The sequence below is a fragment of the Myxocyprinus asiaticus genome, chromosome 24, assembly GCF_019703515.2.
Source record: "Myxocyprinus asiaticus isolate MX2 ecotype Aquarium Trade chromosome 24, UBuf_Myxa_2, whole genome shotgun sequence".
Lineage (NCBI taxonomy): Eukaryota > Metazoa > Chordata > Actinopteri > Cypriniformes > Catostomidae > Myxocyprinus > Myxocyprinus asiaticus.
In genome coordinates this window covers 20,167,510-20,184,425 of record NC_059367.1, presented here as the reverse complement: position 1 = coordinate 20,184,425, position 16,916 = coordinate 20,167,510, and the positions used below count along the sequence as shown (strand labels likewise).

The following is a 16,916-nucleotide window of genomic DNA, read 5'->3' as shown; positions in this document are numbered from 1 at the left end:
CAAATTCTTGGTGCATTGTTCACGTTATTTATAATGCAAAATTATGGTTTGTGTGGTGATTGTCACAAGCATATTTGTACTTGTTATACTACAAACAAATGACCGAACTGAGGTGGACTGACTTGAGTGCTGTTGTTTATGAGGTCTCAAGAGTTTAATCTCATGGATCAATTCTGGTGTCTCTCCTCCTCTCCTTACCACAGGGGAATAGATACGCTGTTCTTCTCTGCCAATCTTAATGGATCCTGTTGTGAGTATTATTTATAGCTCTGTTGATCTAAGGTGTGGTGACAGGAATGTGTATTATTTGAGTCACTTGTCTTTGAGTATGTGAGTGTATGCTTTACTTTTATTAGTATTTCAGTTTGCACATCCTTGTGCTTTATTACTGAACAAAAGTTGAGTTACTTTAACTTTAAAATGAATGATCTTGAACAAGGCTCAACAGTAAGGATTTTTCTGGCCTATATATATATATATATATATATATATATATATATATATATATATATATATATATATATATATATATATATATATAATATACAGTTGTGCTCAAAAGTTTGCATACCCTTGGAGAATTGGTACTATATGTACCATTTTTAAGAAAACATGACTGAGCAGGCAAAACACATTTCTTTTATTTCTTATGGGTTTCATAATCAACTGTAGGTTATAACAGAATGGCACAATCATAAAACAAAACATGGCAACAAAGAAAGAAATGAAATGACCCCTGTTCAGAAGTCTGCATACCATTAGTTCTTAATACTGTGTATTGCCCGCTTTAGCATCAATGACAGCGTGCAGTCTTTTGTAATAGTTGTCTATGAGGCCCCAAATTCTTGCAGGTGGTATAGCTGCCCATTGGTCTTGGCAAAATGCCTCCAGGTCATGCAAAGTCTTTGGTCATCTTGCGTGAACCGCACGTTTGAGATCTCCCCAGAGTGGCTCGATGTTATTAAAGGAATAGTTCACCCAAAAATGAAGTGTATCATGTGTAATGTAGGAATGTTAGAACATAAGCTTTAAAATTAGAATTTTAACATCCCACTGTGGATTACAGTCAGCAAACCTTGCATTATTGCTATAGATAGCACTACACCACTGCAGCACTGGATATATCAGCAAATCATAAAACCAGGCCAGGTGCATTTTTGTGTTTTAATGTTACTGTGTTGTTGCCGTTGTGTTTTCAGATGATAGAGGGATGCTGGTTCTGAGGAGGTCAGTTGATCTTGGTAACAACATAAAGACCGTTGCAGAGAGGATCTACTCCTTCGGGATCGGTGGACGCTTCCTGTTCGCTTCGGTTATGACTGGGAATGTAATGGAGTCAGCACCAGAGGTGTGTGAGAGTGCACCTGAGTGTGTGTATGAATATATGAACACATAAATGAGTGTTACATATGCACAAATGAGTAAATGATGACAGAATTGTCATTTTTGGGTGAACTATCCCTTTAAGGGAAATCTAAACATGCAAAAAGGTTTCTGTGAAGGGTAAGGTTAGGGTTAGAGTAAGGATATTTTTGGTATAGAAAATATCATTAGATCAGTGTAAAAACAAAAGAAGTCAACAGAAAGTTCTCACTTTGATAGAAAAGCAAATGTGTTTTTTTTTTTTTTTTTGTGTGTTCTTTAGGAGATGGTGCGTTCAATACACGTGTCAGTAGATCAAGGCGATTCATGGAACATGGCCCAACTTCCTCCTGTCGGTCATGAGCAGTTCTACTCGATACTGGCAGCAAATGATGAAATGGTCTTCATGCATGTGGATGAACCAGGAGGTCAGTGCTTCCTTTTGTTTAATAATTTACCACATATACATATGTTGACAACCGCTAGTATTGCCACTGAAATGTATGTAAATTGTATTTAGTAAATAATTAGTATTTCAGTATTTCAAATCAGTATTTGGGTAGTTGACGCAGAACATGTCCATGAGCTTTTTTCATTAATCAGTATTGTTATAATATACAGTTGAAGTCAGAAGTTTACATACACTTAGGTTGAAGTCATTAAAACTAATTTTTTTAATCACTCCACAGATTTCATATTAGCAAACTATAGTTTTGGCAAGTCGTTTAGGACATCTGCTTTGCGCAGGACACAAGTAATTTTTCCAACAATTATTTACAGACAGATTGTTTCACTTTTAATTGACTATATCACAATTCCAGTGGGTCAGATGTTCACATACATAAAGTTAACTGTGCCTTTAAGCAGCTTGGAAAATTCCAGAAAGTTATGTCAAGCCTTTAGGTAATTAGCTTCTGATAGGCTAATTGGCTTATTGGAGTCAATTGGAGGTGTACCTGTGGATGTATTTTAAGGCCTATCTTCAAACTCAGTACCTCTTTGCTTGACATCATGGGAAAATAAAAAGAAATCAGCCAAGACCTCAGAAAAAAAAATGTGGACCTCCACAAGTCTGGTTCATCCTTGGGAGCAATTTGCAAAAACCTGAAATTACCACGTTCATCTGTACAAACAATAGTGCGCAAGTATAAACACCATGGGACCACGCAGCCATCCTACCGCTCAGGACGGAGAAACATTCTGTCTCCTAGAGATGAACATAGTTTGAAGCGAAAAGTGCAAATCAATCCCAGAACAACAGCAAAGGACCTTGTGAAGATGCTGGAGGAAACATGTAGACAAGTATCTATATCCACAGTAAAACGAGTTCTATATCGACATAACCTGAAAGACTGCTCAGCAAGGAAGAAGCCACTGCTCCAAAACTGGCATAAAAAAGCCAGACTACAGTTTGCAAGTGCACATGGGGACAAAGATCTTACTTTTTGGAAAAATGTCCTCTGGTCTGATGAAACTAAAATTGAACTTTATGACCATAATTTCACATTCTTAAAATAAAGTAGTGATCCTAACTAACCTAAGACAGGGAATGTTTTCTACGATTAAATGTCAGGAATTGTGAAAATCTGAGTTTAAATGTATTTGGCTAAGGTTTATGTAAACTTCTGACTTCAACTGTAAGATATTTAGACTTGCTTTAAGAGAATGTAAGAGTGTGGTGTGTGTAAACTTCTGACTTCAACTGTATAAAACATACTGTGTATATATATATATATATATATATATATATATATATATATATATATATATATATATATATATATATATATATATACATACATACATACATACATACATACATACATACATATACATATATATGTATATGTATATGTATGTGTGTGTGTGTGTGTGTGTGTGTATATATATATATATATATATATATATATATATATATACTGTATATGAATGTGTAAGGCAAAGTTTATATTTTAGGTGCTGTAATGTTCACCATTTTTGCCTCCACTTGTTCATTTTTAATGGTCCTACAGTGCGACAAATGAATTTTTAAAAGTACAAATATTCCATCCAGATAATAAATATCTAATATTTATAAAATAATTAGCTAAATGCTATTAAAAACTGTTTTAAATTGAATATGGCATCACATCGTAGGACACATTAACTTCCCAAATGCCTATTTCATATCAACTACCCATTTATGTGATGAACCTTAAAGTATCTGTGTCTTTAAACTGCAGTGTGTGTTTGTTTTTTTTTGTTTTTGTCCAGACACTGGGTTTGGCACCATCTATGTGTCAGATGACAGGGGCACTGTCTATTCTAAGTCTCTAGAGCGCCACCTGTATACAACCACAGGAGGCAACACAGATTTCACAAACATCACTTCACTCAGAGGAGTTTTCACAACTAGTGTCCTGGTTGAGGGTATGACTTCATCCTTTACAAGGAAAACGTACTTGCACGTTTTTCTAAATCAACAGTTTAGGCTCCTTGTATGATCATTTGTGTACTAGGCATGGAGGTCATAAGATAGACTGAGTTTACTGCTCTTAATTATCCATCTTCTCTCTCTTCCTGCTGAAGATGGTTCGGTGCAGACGGTAATAACATTTGATCAGGGTGGAGAATGGGTTCCTTTGAAGAAACCGGAGAACACCAAGTGTGATTCCACATCCAAAGATAAAGAGATGGTACGACCTTTATCAGTACTACTCCCCAACAGTGATTTGGGGCAGTGGAACTGCGAATATGGCTCAGTGAAATATCTCCCTTGGCATATCTGTGTTTAGTGTATTTTGAAATGGGTTTGTGTTTTTGTGTGTACTTACCTGTTGTTGTGTTCTTCACATGCAGTGTAGTCTGCATATCCATGCCTCATACAGCACCTCCATGAAGCTAAATGTTCCCATGCTGCCTCTGAGTGAACCCAATGCTGTGGGACTCATCTTGGCTCATGGTAATGCACACACACTAATATGGACAGTGCAAACTTTACACTCACGACAGGCAAATACATCCTTTCAAACCAAAAACAAATAGCGATAGCATTGGTTTAACTTCTATGCACATTAATAATGTGCAACTAATGATTATTTTGATAATCGATGAATCTAATGATTATTAGAACGATTATTGACTATTCTGTGATTATTGCAACGATTAATCACTAGCTCTTATTCGATTATTCAGCTTGTGCCCCGACTTAAAAGGTTGTATTAAATGTGCTTACTAACAATAAAGAGGATTAAATCATCTTTTAAAAATACCTCTAAATGACATTCACTGAATTAAGGGGGGGGGGGTAATTTTTATTAAGTTTAATTCAGTAAAGAAATTCACTGCAAAAAATCCTATTGTTATCAAGAGTTTTTGTCATGTTTTCCATTTAAAATTGTCTAAAAATCCTTAAAGCAAGATACATTTAATTGAGAAGCAACATATACAGTTTAAGTCAGAAGTTTACATACACTTAGTTTAAGTCATTAACATTTTTTTTTAATTTTTTTACCACTCCACAGACAGCAAGTCGTTTAGGACATCTACTTTGTGTATGACACGAGTAATTTTTCCCAAAATTGTTTACAGACAGATGTTTCACTTTTAATTGACTATATCACAATTCCAGTGGGTCAGAAGTTTACATACACTAAATTAACTGTGCCTTTAAGCAGCTTGAAAAATTCCAGAAAACGATGTGAAGCCTTTAGACAATTAGACAATTAGCTTCTGATAGGAGGTGTACTGAATTGGAGGTGTACCTGTGGATGTATTTTAAGGCCTAGCTTTAAACTCAGTACCTCTTTGCTTGACATCATGGGAAAATAAAAAGAAATCAGCCAAGACCTCAGAAAAAAAAATTGTGGACCTACACAAGTCTGGTTCATCCTTGGGAGCAATTTCCAAATGCCTGAAGGTACCACGTTCATCTGGACAAACAATAGTACGCAAGTATAAACACCATGGGACCACGCAGCCATCATAGCGCTCAGGAAGGAGATGCATTCTGTCTCCTAGAGATGAACGTAGTTTGGTGCGAAAAGTGTAAATCAATCCCAGAACAACAGCAAAGGACCTTGTGAAGATGCTGGAGGAAACAGGTAGATAAGTATCTATATCCACAGTAAAACAAGTCCTGTATCGACATAACCTGAAAGGCTGCTCAGCAAAGAAGAAGCCACTGCTCTAAAACTGCCATAAAAAAGCCAGACTACAATTTGCAAGTGCAAATGGGACAAAGATCTTTTCCTCTGGTCTGATGAAACAAAAATGAAACTTTTTGGCCATAATGACCATCGTTATGTTTGGAGAAAAAAGGGTGAGGCTTGCAAGCTGAAGAACACCATCCCAACCGTGAAGCATGGGACTGGCAGCATAATGCTGTAGGGGTGCTTTGCTGCAGGAGGGACTGGTGCACTTCACAAAATAGATTGCATCATGAGGAAGGAAAATTATGTGGATATATTGAAGCAACATCTCAAGACATCAGCCATGAAGTTAAAGCTCGGTCACAAATGGGTCTTCCAAATGGAGAATGACCCCAAGCATAACTCCAAATTTGTGGCAAAATGGCTTAAAGCCAACAAAGTCAAGGTATTGGAGTGGCCATCACAAAGCCCTGACCTCAATCCGATAGAAAATTTGTGGGCAGAACTGAAAAAGCATGTGCGAACAAGGAGACCTACAAACCTGACTCCTTTACACCAGTTCTGTCTGGAGAAATGGACCAAAATTCCAGCAACATATTGTGAGAAGCTTGTGAAAGGCTACCCAAAACATTTGACCCAAGTTAAACAATTTAAAGGCAATGCTACCAAATACTAACAAAGTGTATGTAAACTTCTGACCTACTGGGAATGTGATGAAAGAAATAAAAGCTGAAATAAATAATTCTCTCTACTATTATTCTGACATTTCACATTCTTAAAATAAAGTAGTGATCCTAACTGACCTAAGACAGGCAATGTTTTCTACGATTAAATGTCAGGAATTGTGAATAACTGAGTTTTAATGTATTTGGCTAAGGTGTATGTAAACTTCTGACTTCAACTGTAAGGTATTTAGACTTGCTTTAAGAGTAATGTATCTAAAATGTGAGTGTATTTTGAATATAAGTGTATTTTTTCCACTTGGTTATACTTCTGCGAGTGCAGTAAAGACAAAATATACTTACATTCAAGATCTATTCTCTAAAAGCAAGTCTAAACATCTTATATGCTGCTTCTCAGGTGAATGCATCTTGTTTTAAAGGATTTTTAGATAAAATATTTGTATTTTTAATATTATATTCAACATTTTCTGATAATAATTTTTCTTCGGCAGTATAGCTGCTAAAGAAAATGTAAGTTGTTTAAAGGAGTTTTAGATATTTATATTGGAAAACAAGCCAAAGCAAAAACAAATAAAAAACATATTTTCTTGCAGTGTATAATTGGGTGAAGACTACCCTCTCTCACCTTTCTGTTCACTTCAATCCATCTTTAACTCACAAAAAATATATATTATGATTCAATAAGTAGCAAGCCATCATGTTATAAATCTAGCTGCAGCAAGCATGTGCCCTCGAGGGATGAGGGTCCCTGCGATAGAGTGTATATCAGCCAGGTGCAGTTTCAATCTCTCCCCCTTAGATCGGGACATTTACGCAACTCATAGAAGAGGCACTGACTGCACAGAGAACTGCCAGTTTTGGAGTTTGTAGTTATTTACATGATCTGCTTCCGTATTATTTGAACTTTAATAAAGCTGTAATGCATTAAATATAACTGCATTTAAGATGTAACGCCGGGGTGTTTCCTTTAAAGACGCTGGACACGCAAGTTTTGCTTCAGCGGAGCGGCAGCTGTATTCTGTATTTAGTTATTTTGTATTTTTGCATTATAATTCCCTCATACTTTGCGATCTACATCACCTGAAGCTGTTTGGAAAGTTTAGAGTGAGTCTGGACTGTAAGCTGTGTAATTCATCCTCTCCTCAGTCAGACGCGAACTGCAGTGCTGGTCTCGCGCGTCATCATTAGAGTTTAATGTGATCTCATGTTACGTTAAATGAGATCAAATGACTATTCGACAATGAAAATGTTTGTAGACAATTTTATATTGTCGATGTTGTCGATAACAACGACTAATCGTTTCAGCCCTAATGCACATAGATGCAAATAAGTGTTTGTGAACTGAAATGTTCTTAGCAGCTGAAAACAACTCTTATAACATTAATTTAAATAATATTATTAGCCCTAATAATAAAAATACACCTTTTAAAGCAGTATAGCACAAAGTGCTTCACAACTGTCAAGAATCAGCAGGACCCAAATGCAGAGTAAAAAACAAAAAGCTATATTAACACAAATAAACAAAGACAGAAACTCAAACTACCCCAAAGGGGAAAACGAGGTAAAGGATGGGCTGGAGGAAAAGGGGGAAAAACACGCAGGACTGACTGGACGGGGAACAGGACCGACTCGAACAAGACCAACAAACCAGACGAACTGCCCCTGGACAGCACACATGAGGAGACTAAAATAGGGAGAGAAATCAAACAGGTTAATAAGCAGGGCAGGTGTGACTAATAATAAGCAAACAAGGAGGCAGGGTATGATGCAAGACAGAGAGACATTAGGCAAAACTGAAACAAAACAAAGCCATGTGCTCTCACAAAAATGCAGGCACTCGAATGGCACGAGCACATATCGCCAGGACAATAAGGCAACATGCACTCAAGCCAACCAACAGATAAGATGAGAGAATGCACGGCAACGCTAACAAAGCAGTGCCATACATTCTCACACTAGACAAAGCCTGTGCGTACATCTCAGAAAACACTACGCGATGCACGCAACAGGCGACGAAACGAGACAGGACACCTGTGCGAGAGTTTGGCCACACACAAACCCGACACCTCAGACCGTAGTGACCGAACCTCAGCACAACGTGAAGACAGCTCGCGAACCAGGCTTGCAGCGCAAAGCGAGTGCAACTCTCATTCGCGGTCGCGAGAGACAGACACAGAATACTGATGCGAGTGCATCCCGCCAATGCAATTCACTCATGCCAATACAAGACAAGACATGGAACATGAATGTCCGGATCCCGACACCAATGCTGAATTTGAAATTTGAATTCGAATAAAAAATTTAAAGTAAAATACATTTAAAGGTCTGCATATACAATCTTAAATAGGGTATTTAAAATTTTCTCAACTACTCAAATACTCAAAGCTCAGTGGTAAAGACGCTTGCTACCACCCCTGGAGTTCGCTAGTTCGAATCCCAGGGCGTGCTGAGTGACTCCAACCAGGCAACCAAATTGGCCCGGTTGCTAGGGAGGGTAGAGTCACATGGGGTAGCCTCCTCGTGATGCTATAATGTGGTTCGTTCTCGGTGGGGCGCGTGATGAGTTGAGCGTGTATGCCGCGGTGGGTGGCGTAAAGCCTCCACAAGCGCTATGTCTCTGTGGCAACGTGCTCAACAAGCCACGTGATAAGATGCGCGGGTTGACGATCTCAAACGCGGAGGCAACTGGGATTCGTCCTCCGCCGCCCGGACTGAGGCGAATCACTACATGACCACGAGGACTTAAAAGCACATTGGGATTTGGCCATTCCAAATTGGGAGAAAAAGGAAAAAAAAATAAAAAATAGGTTTTCAAACAAGTCTTTTAAAAGATACATTTCAATGATAATTGTATTAACGTTTTGTTTACCCGCTGCTCCATGACACAATATGTTTGACTCCTTAGACACAATATGGATGACCGTATAATGGTAACGTTTAAAGGGATAGTTCACCCAAAAAAAGAAAATGTTCTCATCAATTACTCACTCTCATGGCATCCCAGATGTGTACAACTTTCTTTCTTCTGCAGAAAACAAATTAAGATTTTTTGAGAAATATCTCAGCTCTGTAGGTCCATACTATGCGAGTGAATAGTGATCAGACCTTTGTAGCTCAAAAAAATCACATAAAGGCAGCATAAAAGTAAACCATAAGACCCCAGTGTTTAAATCCATATCTTCAGAAGTGGTATGATAGGTGTGGGTGAGAAACAGATCAATATTTAGTCCTTTTTTACACTTAATTTCCACTTTCACTTTCAGATGTGAAAGTGACACTAAACGGGCACCACATGTGGCCTTCAGATGTAAAAGTGAAAGTCGAGATTTAGGGTGTAAACTTTTTTTTGTCTGTTTCTCACCCACATCTATCATATCGCTTCTGAAGATAAAGATTTAACCACTGGAGTCATGTGGATTAATTTAATGGTGCCTTTATGTGATTTTTGGAGCTACAAAGGTCTGATCACCATTCACTTGCATTGTAAGGACCTACAGGGCTGAGATATTCTTCTAAAAATCTTCATTTGTGTTCTGTAGAGGAAAGAAAGTCATACACATCTGGAATGCCATGAGAGTGAGTAATTGATGAGAACATTTTCTTTTTTTGGGTGAATTATCCCTTTAAACGTTACCATTCCAAACTTTCAAACACTTTCTAATCTTGTTTTTTTATTTTTTATTTAATTTTTTTTAGGCAGTGTTGGTGATGCGATATCGGTGTTGGCTCCTGATGTGTATGTATCTGATGATGGTGGCTACACCTGGCTGCAAGCTCTGAAGGGTCCACACCACTACGCAATCCTAGACTCAGGAGGCCTGTTGGTGGCCGTGGAGCACAATACAGCAACACCCATTTCTGAGATTAAGTGAGTATCCTCAATTTCTGTAGGGCTTGTGGACAAAGTGATGGTAATGCATCATCCTGGGACAGATAGAATGTGACATTGTTTAAGATTCTTGTGAGAGATTGAAATTTTAAGTTCTTAGCTTCAATTTCTACTTCACAGAGGTCATACATTTTTTATAGTATTATATGTGTTTCCTGAGAAGATACAGTGACCCCAAAATGTATTTGTACATTTTAGCCTCACTTCAAATGTATGAATGTATTTTTATTATATAGCAAAATATCAAACCAAGTGGCGTTTATTTTTAACATAGCATACTTTTCAATCAAAACATGAAGTTTGTTCAGCTTCAAGTTATAATACAATAGATATATTGTTCAAAATTAAGAGGAAGTATTTGGACACACTCTGGTTGTCAAACTGGAACATGGAACTTCATTGGAACTGACTTCATACATGCAATAAAAATGACAAGTTTTAAGAATGTAATATTTTTTTGTTTGTCTTCAGGTTTTCTACTGATGAGGGGCAATGTTGGCACGTTTATAAGTTTACCCAAACACCGATGTACTTCACAGGTCTGGCCTCAGAGCCTGGCGCCCGCTCAGTGAATGTCAGTCTCTGGGGTTATGAAGATGCTATGATCAGCCATTGGGTAACTTACACTATCGACTTTAGAGACCTGCTGACTCGTAACTGTGAGTGACCAGTTTTGTTTCAACTACACAAAATTAATGTTGCACTTTCCATAATTCAGTTTTCCCAAAACATAATCTTTCCTTAATGCCTTTTTCTGTCTGTTTTCCAGGCACCCAAAATGATTATGTCCAGTGGCTGGCGCACTCTGATGACATCAGCGACCCAGAAGATGGCTGCATGCTAGGTTATAAAGAGCATTTCCTACGTGTGAGAAAGGACTCGGTTTGCTGGATTGGCAGGGAATATGTAGTCACCAAGCAGCACACACCGTGTCGCTGCACACTGGATGACTTCCTGTGGTGAGTGTGAACAAAATCTATTGTATTTTTTTGTAAACTATTTTTAATTTTACTTACATTTTGGACTGTTCATTTTTATTTCATGGACACATTAACTTTGTTTTAACGCATGCGATTGATTAAAGTTTAACACGTTAATTTTTCTTAATCGCGATTAACGCATTTACAGTTATTAAAGCTTATACCACGGGTCTGTTAAATGCTTGATTCTGATTGGTTGATGGACATTCTAAGTTGTGCAATTATTTTTCAAGTAAACGCACGGCTATGAAGTAGTTCCAGGTCTTGACCACATAATGGTTCCATATCACTTCGGCAAATTATTTCAGTTATTTCAAAGGGCTACCACAGCAAAATAACAAAAATAAAACAAAGACACTGGTTAAGTACATCGGATGAGAATGACAAACAATGTCTGTAATACCTGAATTTATTTCAATTCCGGTTGAAAAGCATCCTCGCACTCCCTTTCTCTCGCGCTCTCTCTCTATCATTCGCTCTCGTCTCACACACACTCATACGCTGACACACATAAATACACACACACACACAGAGACTTGTGTTGCGACCAACAAAAAGAGATGCACCCCTGCGACTTGATCAATACAAAAGTTTCTATATTATCCAAAATAACTTTTAATATGTGCAAGTGTTTCAATGTATTTCACCCTAATCAGCCTCCCATGGTGTAAAGCACCTTCGCACTCTCCCTTCCCCTCTCATACACACGTACACGTACACACACACACACACACACACACACACACACACACACACACACACACACACTACCTTGTTACTCCAATGCTGAAAAGCAGCGCATCCTCCGTTGCTAGTTCTAAAGTAACAATGAAGGTTTGGGCTGTCTCAAAGCTAGACGCTGAATACATGGTGGAAGAAAGTAGTTTCACTCACTAGAGCATTTTTAGGGACGAAAACCAGAAAATGTTTTGATATAAAACCTTGAACGATGTCTTAATGTGTGGTAACTGTGGTTAATCTGGAATAATTGACTCCGGACCATTGAATTATCTAAAAATAATGCACACCCGAGGTATAATGGTCACCCCGCTGCGTGTCATGGCCGCATTACCATCTTGGGTGTGCATTATTTTTCAATAATTCTACAGTCCATCATCAATTATTCCTTACATAAACCAGCATTAATACTGGTTGGAGTAGGGCGGAACCTTTGCGACAGTTGTCATCCCACTGATGCTCACACCACAAGCACACACAAATACACACACACATACACAACAGCAGTGTCAGTGATCATTTGATGGGGAAAAGACATCTTAATGCTATTTGCTGTATAAAACAAGCCCAGATGGGACTTGTGACAGAAATCAAGTACTTTGCAGCCTCTGTAAGGCACAATTTAATTACCACAGAAGCACGAAAAGTCTTAACTATCATGAAAATGCACAGTGAGACATTGTTTGCAAGTGCTTTTCATGTGGAGTTCACAGTGGTGCTTGGCGCTGGTGTTGACGCCCTGACGCGAATCGTGAATGCAGCTTCATTTTTCTGCCCCTCTCACTTTGTTTCTCTTAATTACTATTTCTCGTAGTGACTTTGGATACTACCGTAATGAGAGCAGCTCCGAATGTATTGAACAGGCTAATCTCAAAGGCCATGATTTGGATATCTGCATCAATGGCGAAAAGGAGCAGCTACAGACCAGCGGGTAATGCCCTATGTTTACTATTGTCAGTCAGTTGTGCACAAACGACTCGCCCTAACTAGGGTCAACTGTCAACTAATTTATCTGTCCTTACTGAAAGCAGAATGCTGGGCAAAGTGACAAAATGACTGCTAATCAGAATATATTGTTGGTTTTGATTATATAAAAAAGAATTTTAATCAATGAGATTTACCACTTGATGCTTTATTGCTGGTTAGGACACTGTTGTTTTCCTCCTCTGACTCAACAAGGAAGCTTTAGACCCCATTACTTACCTTTACTTTAAGTGAGTACTAATATGTTTTTTTATAATCTATGTAGTGTGAAGACACCACACTACTTTATTTGGTCACAGAAGGACAGCAACGCATGAGGATACAATGTGGCAGTTGTTTCCTGGTTGTATGTAGTTTATATCATTGCAGTAAATGTGTTTTTGTCTGTTAACAGGTACCGGAAGATTCCAGGTGATAAATGTGAGGGAGGGCAACAACCAGAAAGAAAGGTGATTGACCTGAGAAAGAAATGCGTCAGCAATCTGCTGGACCCTCAACAGCTGGTGAGGCCACACTAAACCTGGTCCATGTTATCAGTTTAACTTGAATGATTCACTGCCCTACTGAATGTGTGAATGACTTATTTATAGGAATTTTACAGATTCAATACAAGTTAAGCTCAATTGACAGCATTTGTGGCATAATGGTGATTACCACAAAAATTATTGCAACTAGGCCCTGCTTCTTTTTTTTTTTTTTCACCCAATTTGGAATGCCCAATTCCCAGTGCGCTTTTAAGTCCTCGTGGTCGCGTAGTGATTCGCCTCAATCCGGGTGGCGGAGGATGGAGACCTGGCTGGAGTCACTCAGCACGCCCTGGGATTCGAACTAGCGAACTCCAGAGGTGGTAGCCAGCGTCTTTTACCACGGAGCTACCCAGGCCCCCGTCCCTCCTTTTCTTAAAAAAAAAAAAAAGCTAAAATCTGGGTTACAGTGAGGCACTTACAATTAGTGAATGGGGCCAATCCGTAAATGTTAAAATACTCACTGTAACAATGTGTTAACGTGATTTTAGTGTGATAAAATCGCTTACTAACCTTTTCTGTTTAAAGTTATATCCAATTTTACAACTTCGTTCCCATGATGACGGACCACCGTAAACCCTAAAACGACTGTAAAATCAATGATTTAAACAACCCTACAGCTCAAATAATACACTGGTTTTAACAGAAGAATTAATGTAAGTGCTTTTATAAAATTATAAGATTCACATTTCTGCCTTTTTAAACCCTCCAAAAATTGTCCCCATTCACTTCCTTTGTAAGTGTTTTTTTTTTTTTTTTTTTTTTTTTTCTTTTAAGAAAAGGAGGGACTAGTCTAAATGCTGTCGATTGAGCTTAACTTGTATTGAACCTGGAATATGAATTTAAAGGTGATGGAAGTGTTCTTTGTTTGGATTAATACTCGTATGACAAATCTCACTGAAATATGTGTCCTGAGAAATCACACTTGTCTCCTTGACAGCCCTATGTTGTGCAAACAGTGAAACTGTGGCAAGGGAGTGGCCTGCACTGTTTTTAACCAACCAGACAGTCACTCAATCAGTAACGCTCAATGCCTGCCAATCAGTTTGCATATTCAGGTTTCAGCAGTTAGCACAACAGCTGAAATCGCTTAAAGCAGTGTTTCTTGACCTTTTTGTCTTACAGTATGTAGCCCCACAGCCCCATCAGTAAGGCTCAAGAACCCTTTTATTGACAACTCATACTGGATGTCATTCAGCATTTTATTTTATTAAATAGTTACATAAATTTTTGCCCGAGATCTTCTATTGATGACGGCAGAGTTGAACCACTCCGTAAAGTCTTCTCCAGCACATCCTAAAGATTCCAGCACATCCCAAATACTTTCAGTGAGGTTAAGGTCAGGAATCTGTGGTGGCCAGTTCATGTGTGAATGCTCCCTGAACCACTCTTTCACAATTTGAGCCCGATGAATCTTGGCATTGTCATCCTGGAATATGCCTGTGCTGTCAGGGAAGAAAAAGTCAGCTGACGTTGCTGAGCCTAGACCTGACCAATTGAAGCAACCGCAGATCATAACACTGCCTCCAGAGTCTTGTACAGTGGGCACTATGCATGACGGGTGCATCGCTTCATGCACTTCGCTTCTTACCCTGATATACCCATCACTTTGGAATAGGGTAAATCTGGACTCATCAGACCACATGCCCTTTTTCCATTGCTCCAGTCCAATCTTTATGGTCCCTAGCAAATTGAAGTTGTTTTTTCTGATTAGCCTCACTAACAAGTGGCTTTCTTGTGGCCACACAGCTGTTTAGTCCCAATTCTGTAAATTCTCGTCGCATTGTGTGTGTAGAAATGCTCTTACTTTCACTATTACACATAACCGTGAGTTCTACTGATGATTTTTTACAATGTGACTTCAAGCGTTTTAGTGATCTCCGATCACGATCATTCAAGATTTTTTCCGAGCACATTTCTTCTGCGAAGCTGACGGTTCACCACTATCCTTCCAGGTTTTAATAATGCGTTGGACAGTTCCTAACCCAATTCCAGTGATTTCAGCAATCTCTGTTTCAAAAGTATAGCCACAAGATGTAAACAATATGCCTGTTAATGTTATTTTAGTGTGATAAAATTGCTTACTAACCTTTTTCTGTGTAAAGTTGTATCCAAATTTACAACTTTGTTGCCATGACGACATAACACCATAATGACTTCAACCCTATAATGACGGCAAAAATTATTTCAAGCAACGTCAATTATTGCTTTTTTTAAGAAAAGGAGGGACAAGTCAGAAATAAATGTTTGTGGTAATGAACATTATGCCACAAATGCTATCGATTGAGCTTAACTTGTATTGAACCTGGAATATTCCTTTTAAACCTTCTCTTGTAATACTTATGCACAGTTTTCCCCTGTAATCTACAGACAGATAAACCTACCTCACGTATTGCCCCTATCATTGCCATCATCACAGCCTTCCTGCTGATCAGTATATTGTTTGGAGTTCTGTTTGTGAAGAAGTATGTCTGTGGTGGAAGGTAATTTTTTTTTCTACAAACCTTTTAAGGTGTATGCATGTATTCTATGCTAATGTCAACATTCTAAATGTTCTGTATTCTATATTTTGCAGGTTCCTGGTGCACAGATACTCAGTTTTACAGCATAATGTGGAAGCCAATGGCATAGATGACCCACTGGAGACAGATGTGGCTGGAACACCTAAAAGCGATTTCCATGATGACTCAGATGAGGTACAAATTGTGACAGCAAACTCACGTCTCACACTAATGAACCTAAACTTCTTGCTTAGTTAATAATTTAGGTATAGTATGCTTTAATCAGATTGAATTGGATATACAGTGGGGTCCAAAGGTCTGAGACTACAATGCAAATCTGGGATTTTCCTCATTTAAACCTGGAAATAAACAACGTTTATTTTGACATAGACAAAGATTCTACACTATTTCAAGGTCACTAATCAAATGTTAGCAAAATTGTGAAATTGGCCATGTTTACTCTTTTGTACAAGCAAGTACAAAGGGCTCGAGAGCATGCTGACATTACAGCAAATGGGGGACTTAAAGGTGCTATATGTAAGATTGACAACAAGCATTTGAAATGGGTACTGCAGTCCAAATTCAAAATATTGGAGAGTTGTCTGCCCCGCCCCAGACTCGAAGCTCATGTGGGTTGCCAGACTGTTGACACGCAAAGTAGCCAACTTAGCATCCGTTTTAAAGGATTTCTGGCCTTTAAGCTGTCTCCATCTTCCAAAGGCATCTCCAGTATTTATCCTTGTTTTACTACGCCTCTGGTCATGGGGTTTTTAGACGGATGGCGAGGCTTTTTAGGTCAAGTGGAATCTGTTATCTCTGATCCAGTTTGTTTGCTGGCTTCCATTGCTGCAGCACGCAGTGTTGTTTGCCTGCAAACTTGTTCAAATCTGGCAACCCAGCGGTGTCGAAATACTATTGGTGAGTGGGCAGTGGGCGGGATCACACAGGCCAAAACATAAACAGAAATTTCGGACGGAATGGAAACTTCAAAGTAGAATATACTGGCTGTAGCATTGTTAGCATTGAGAAGCCAGTATTTCAACTTAGCATGTTTCCTAATTCTCTAATGACATATTATGGTCATTTTATTGATTTAGTACAGTAAAAATATTACATATAGCACCT

General features: G+C 38.5%; 1 protein-coding gene across 1 annotated transcript in view; it reads left to right on the top strand.

Annotated features, from left to right (window-relative positions):
• LOC127414951 (sortilin-like) overlaps positions 1-16,916 on the top strand; it is a 28,557-nt gene that overhangs the window by 8,130 nt on the left and 3,511 nt on the right. The window contains exons 7-19 of the mRNA XM_051653368.1: positions 204-250; positions 1,200-1,348; positions 1,646-1,790; positions 3,616-3,771; positions 3,931-4,037; positions 4,201-4,303; positions 9,872-10,043; positions 10,536-10,723; positions 10,834-11,023; positions 12,597-12,713; positions 13,161-13,269; positions 15,661-15,773; positions 15,866-15,986. Of these exons, the coding sequence (XP_051509328.1) occupies positions 204-250; positions 1,200-1,348; positions 1,646-1,790; positions 3,616-3,771; positions 3,931-4,037; positions 4,201-4,303; positions 9,872-10,043; positions 10,536-10,723; positions 10,834-11,023; positions 12,597-12,713; positions 13,161-13,269; positions 15,661-15,773; positions 15,866-15,986 (1,717 nt within the window). The remainder of the gene's footprint in view (positions 1-203; positions 251-1,199; positions 1,349-1,645; positions 1,791-3,615; positions 3,772-3,930; positions 4,038-4,200; positions 4,304-9,871; positions 10,044-10,535; positions 10,724-10,833; positions 11,024-12,596; positions 12,714-13,160; positions 13,270-15,660; positions 15,774-15,865; positions 15,987-16,916) is intronic.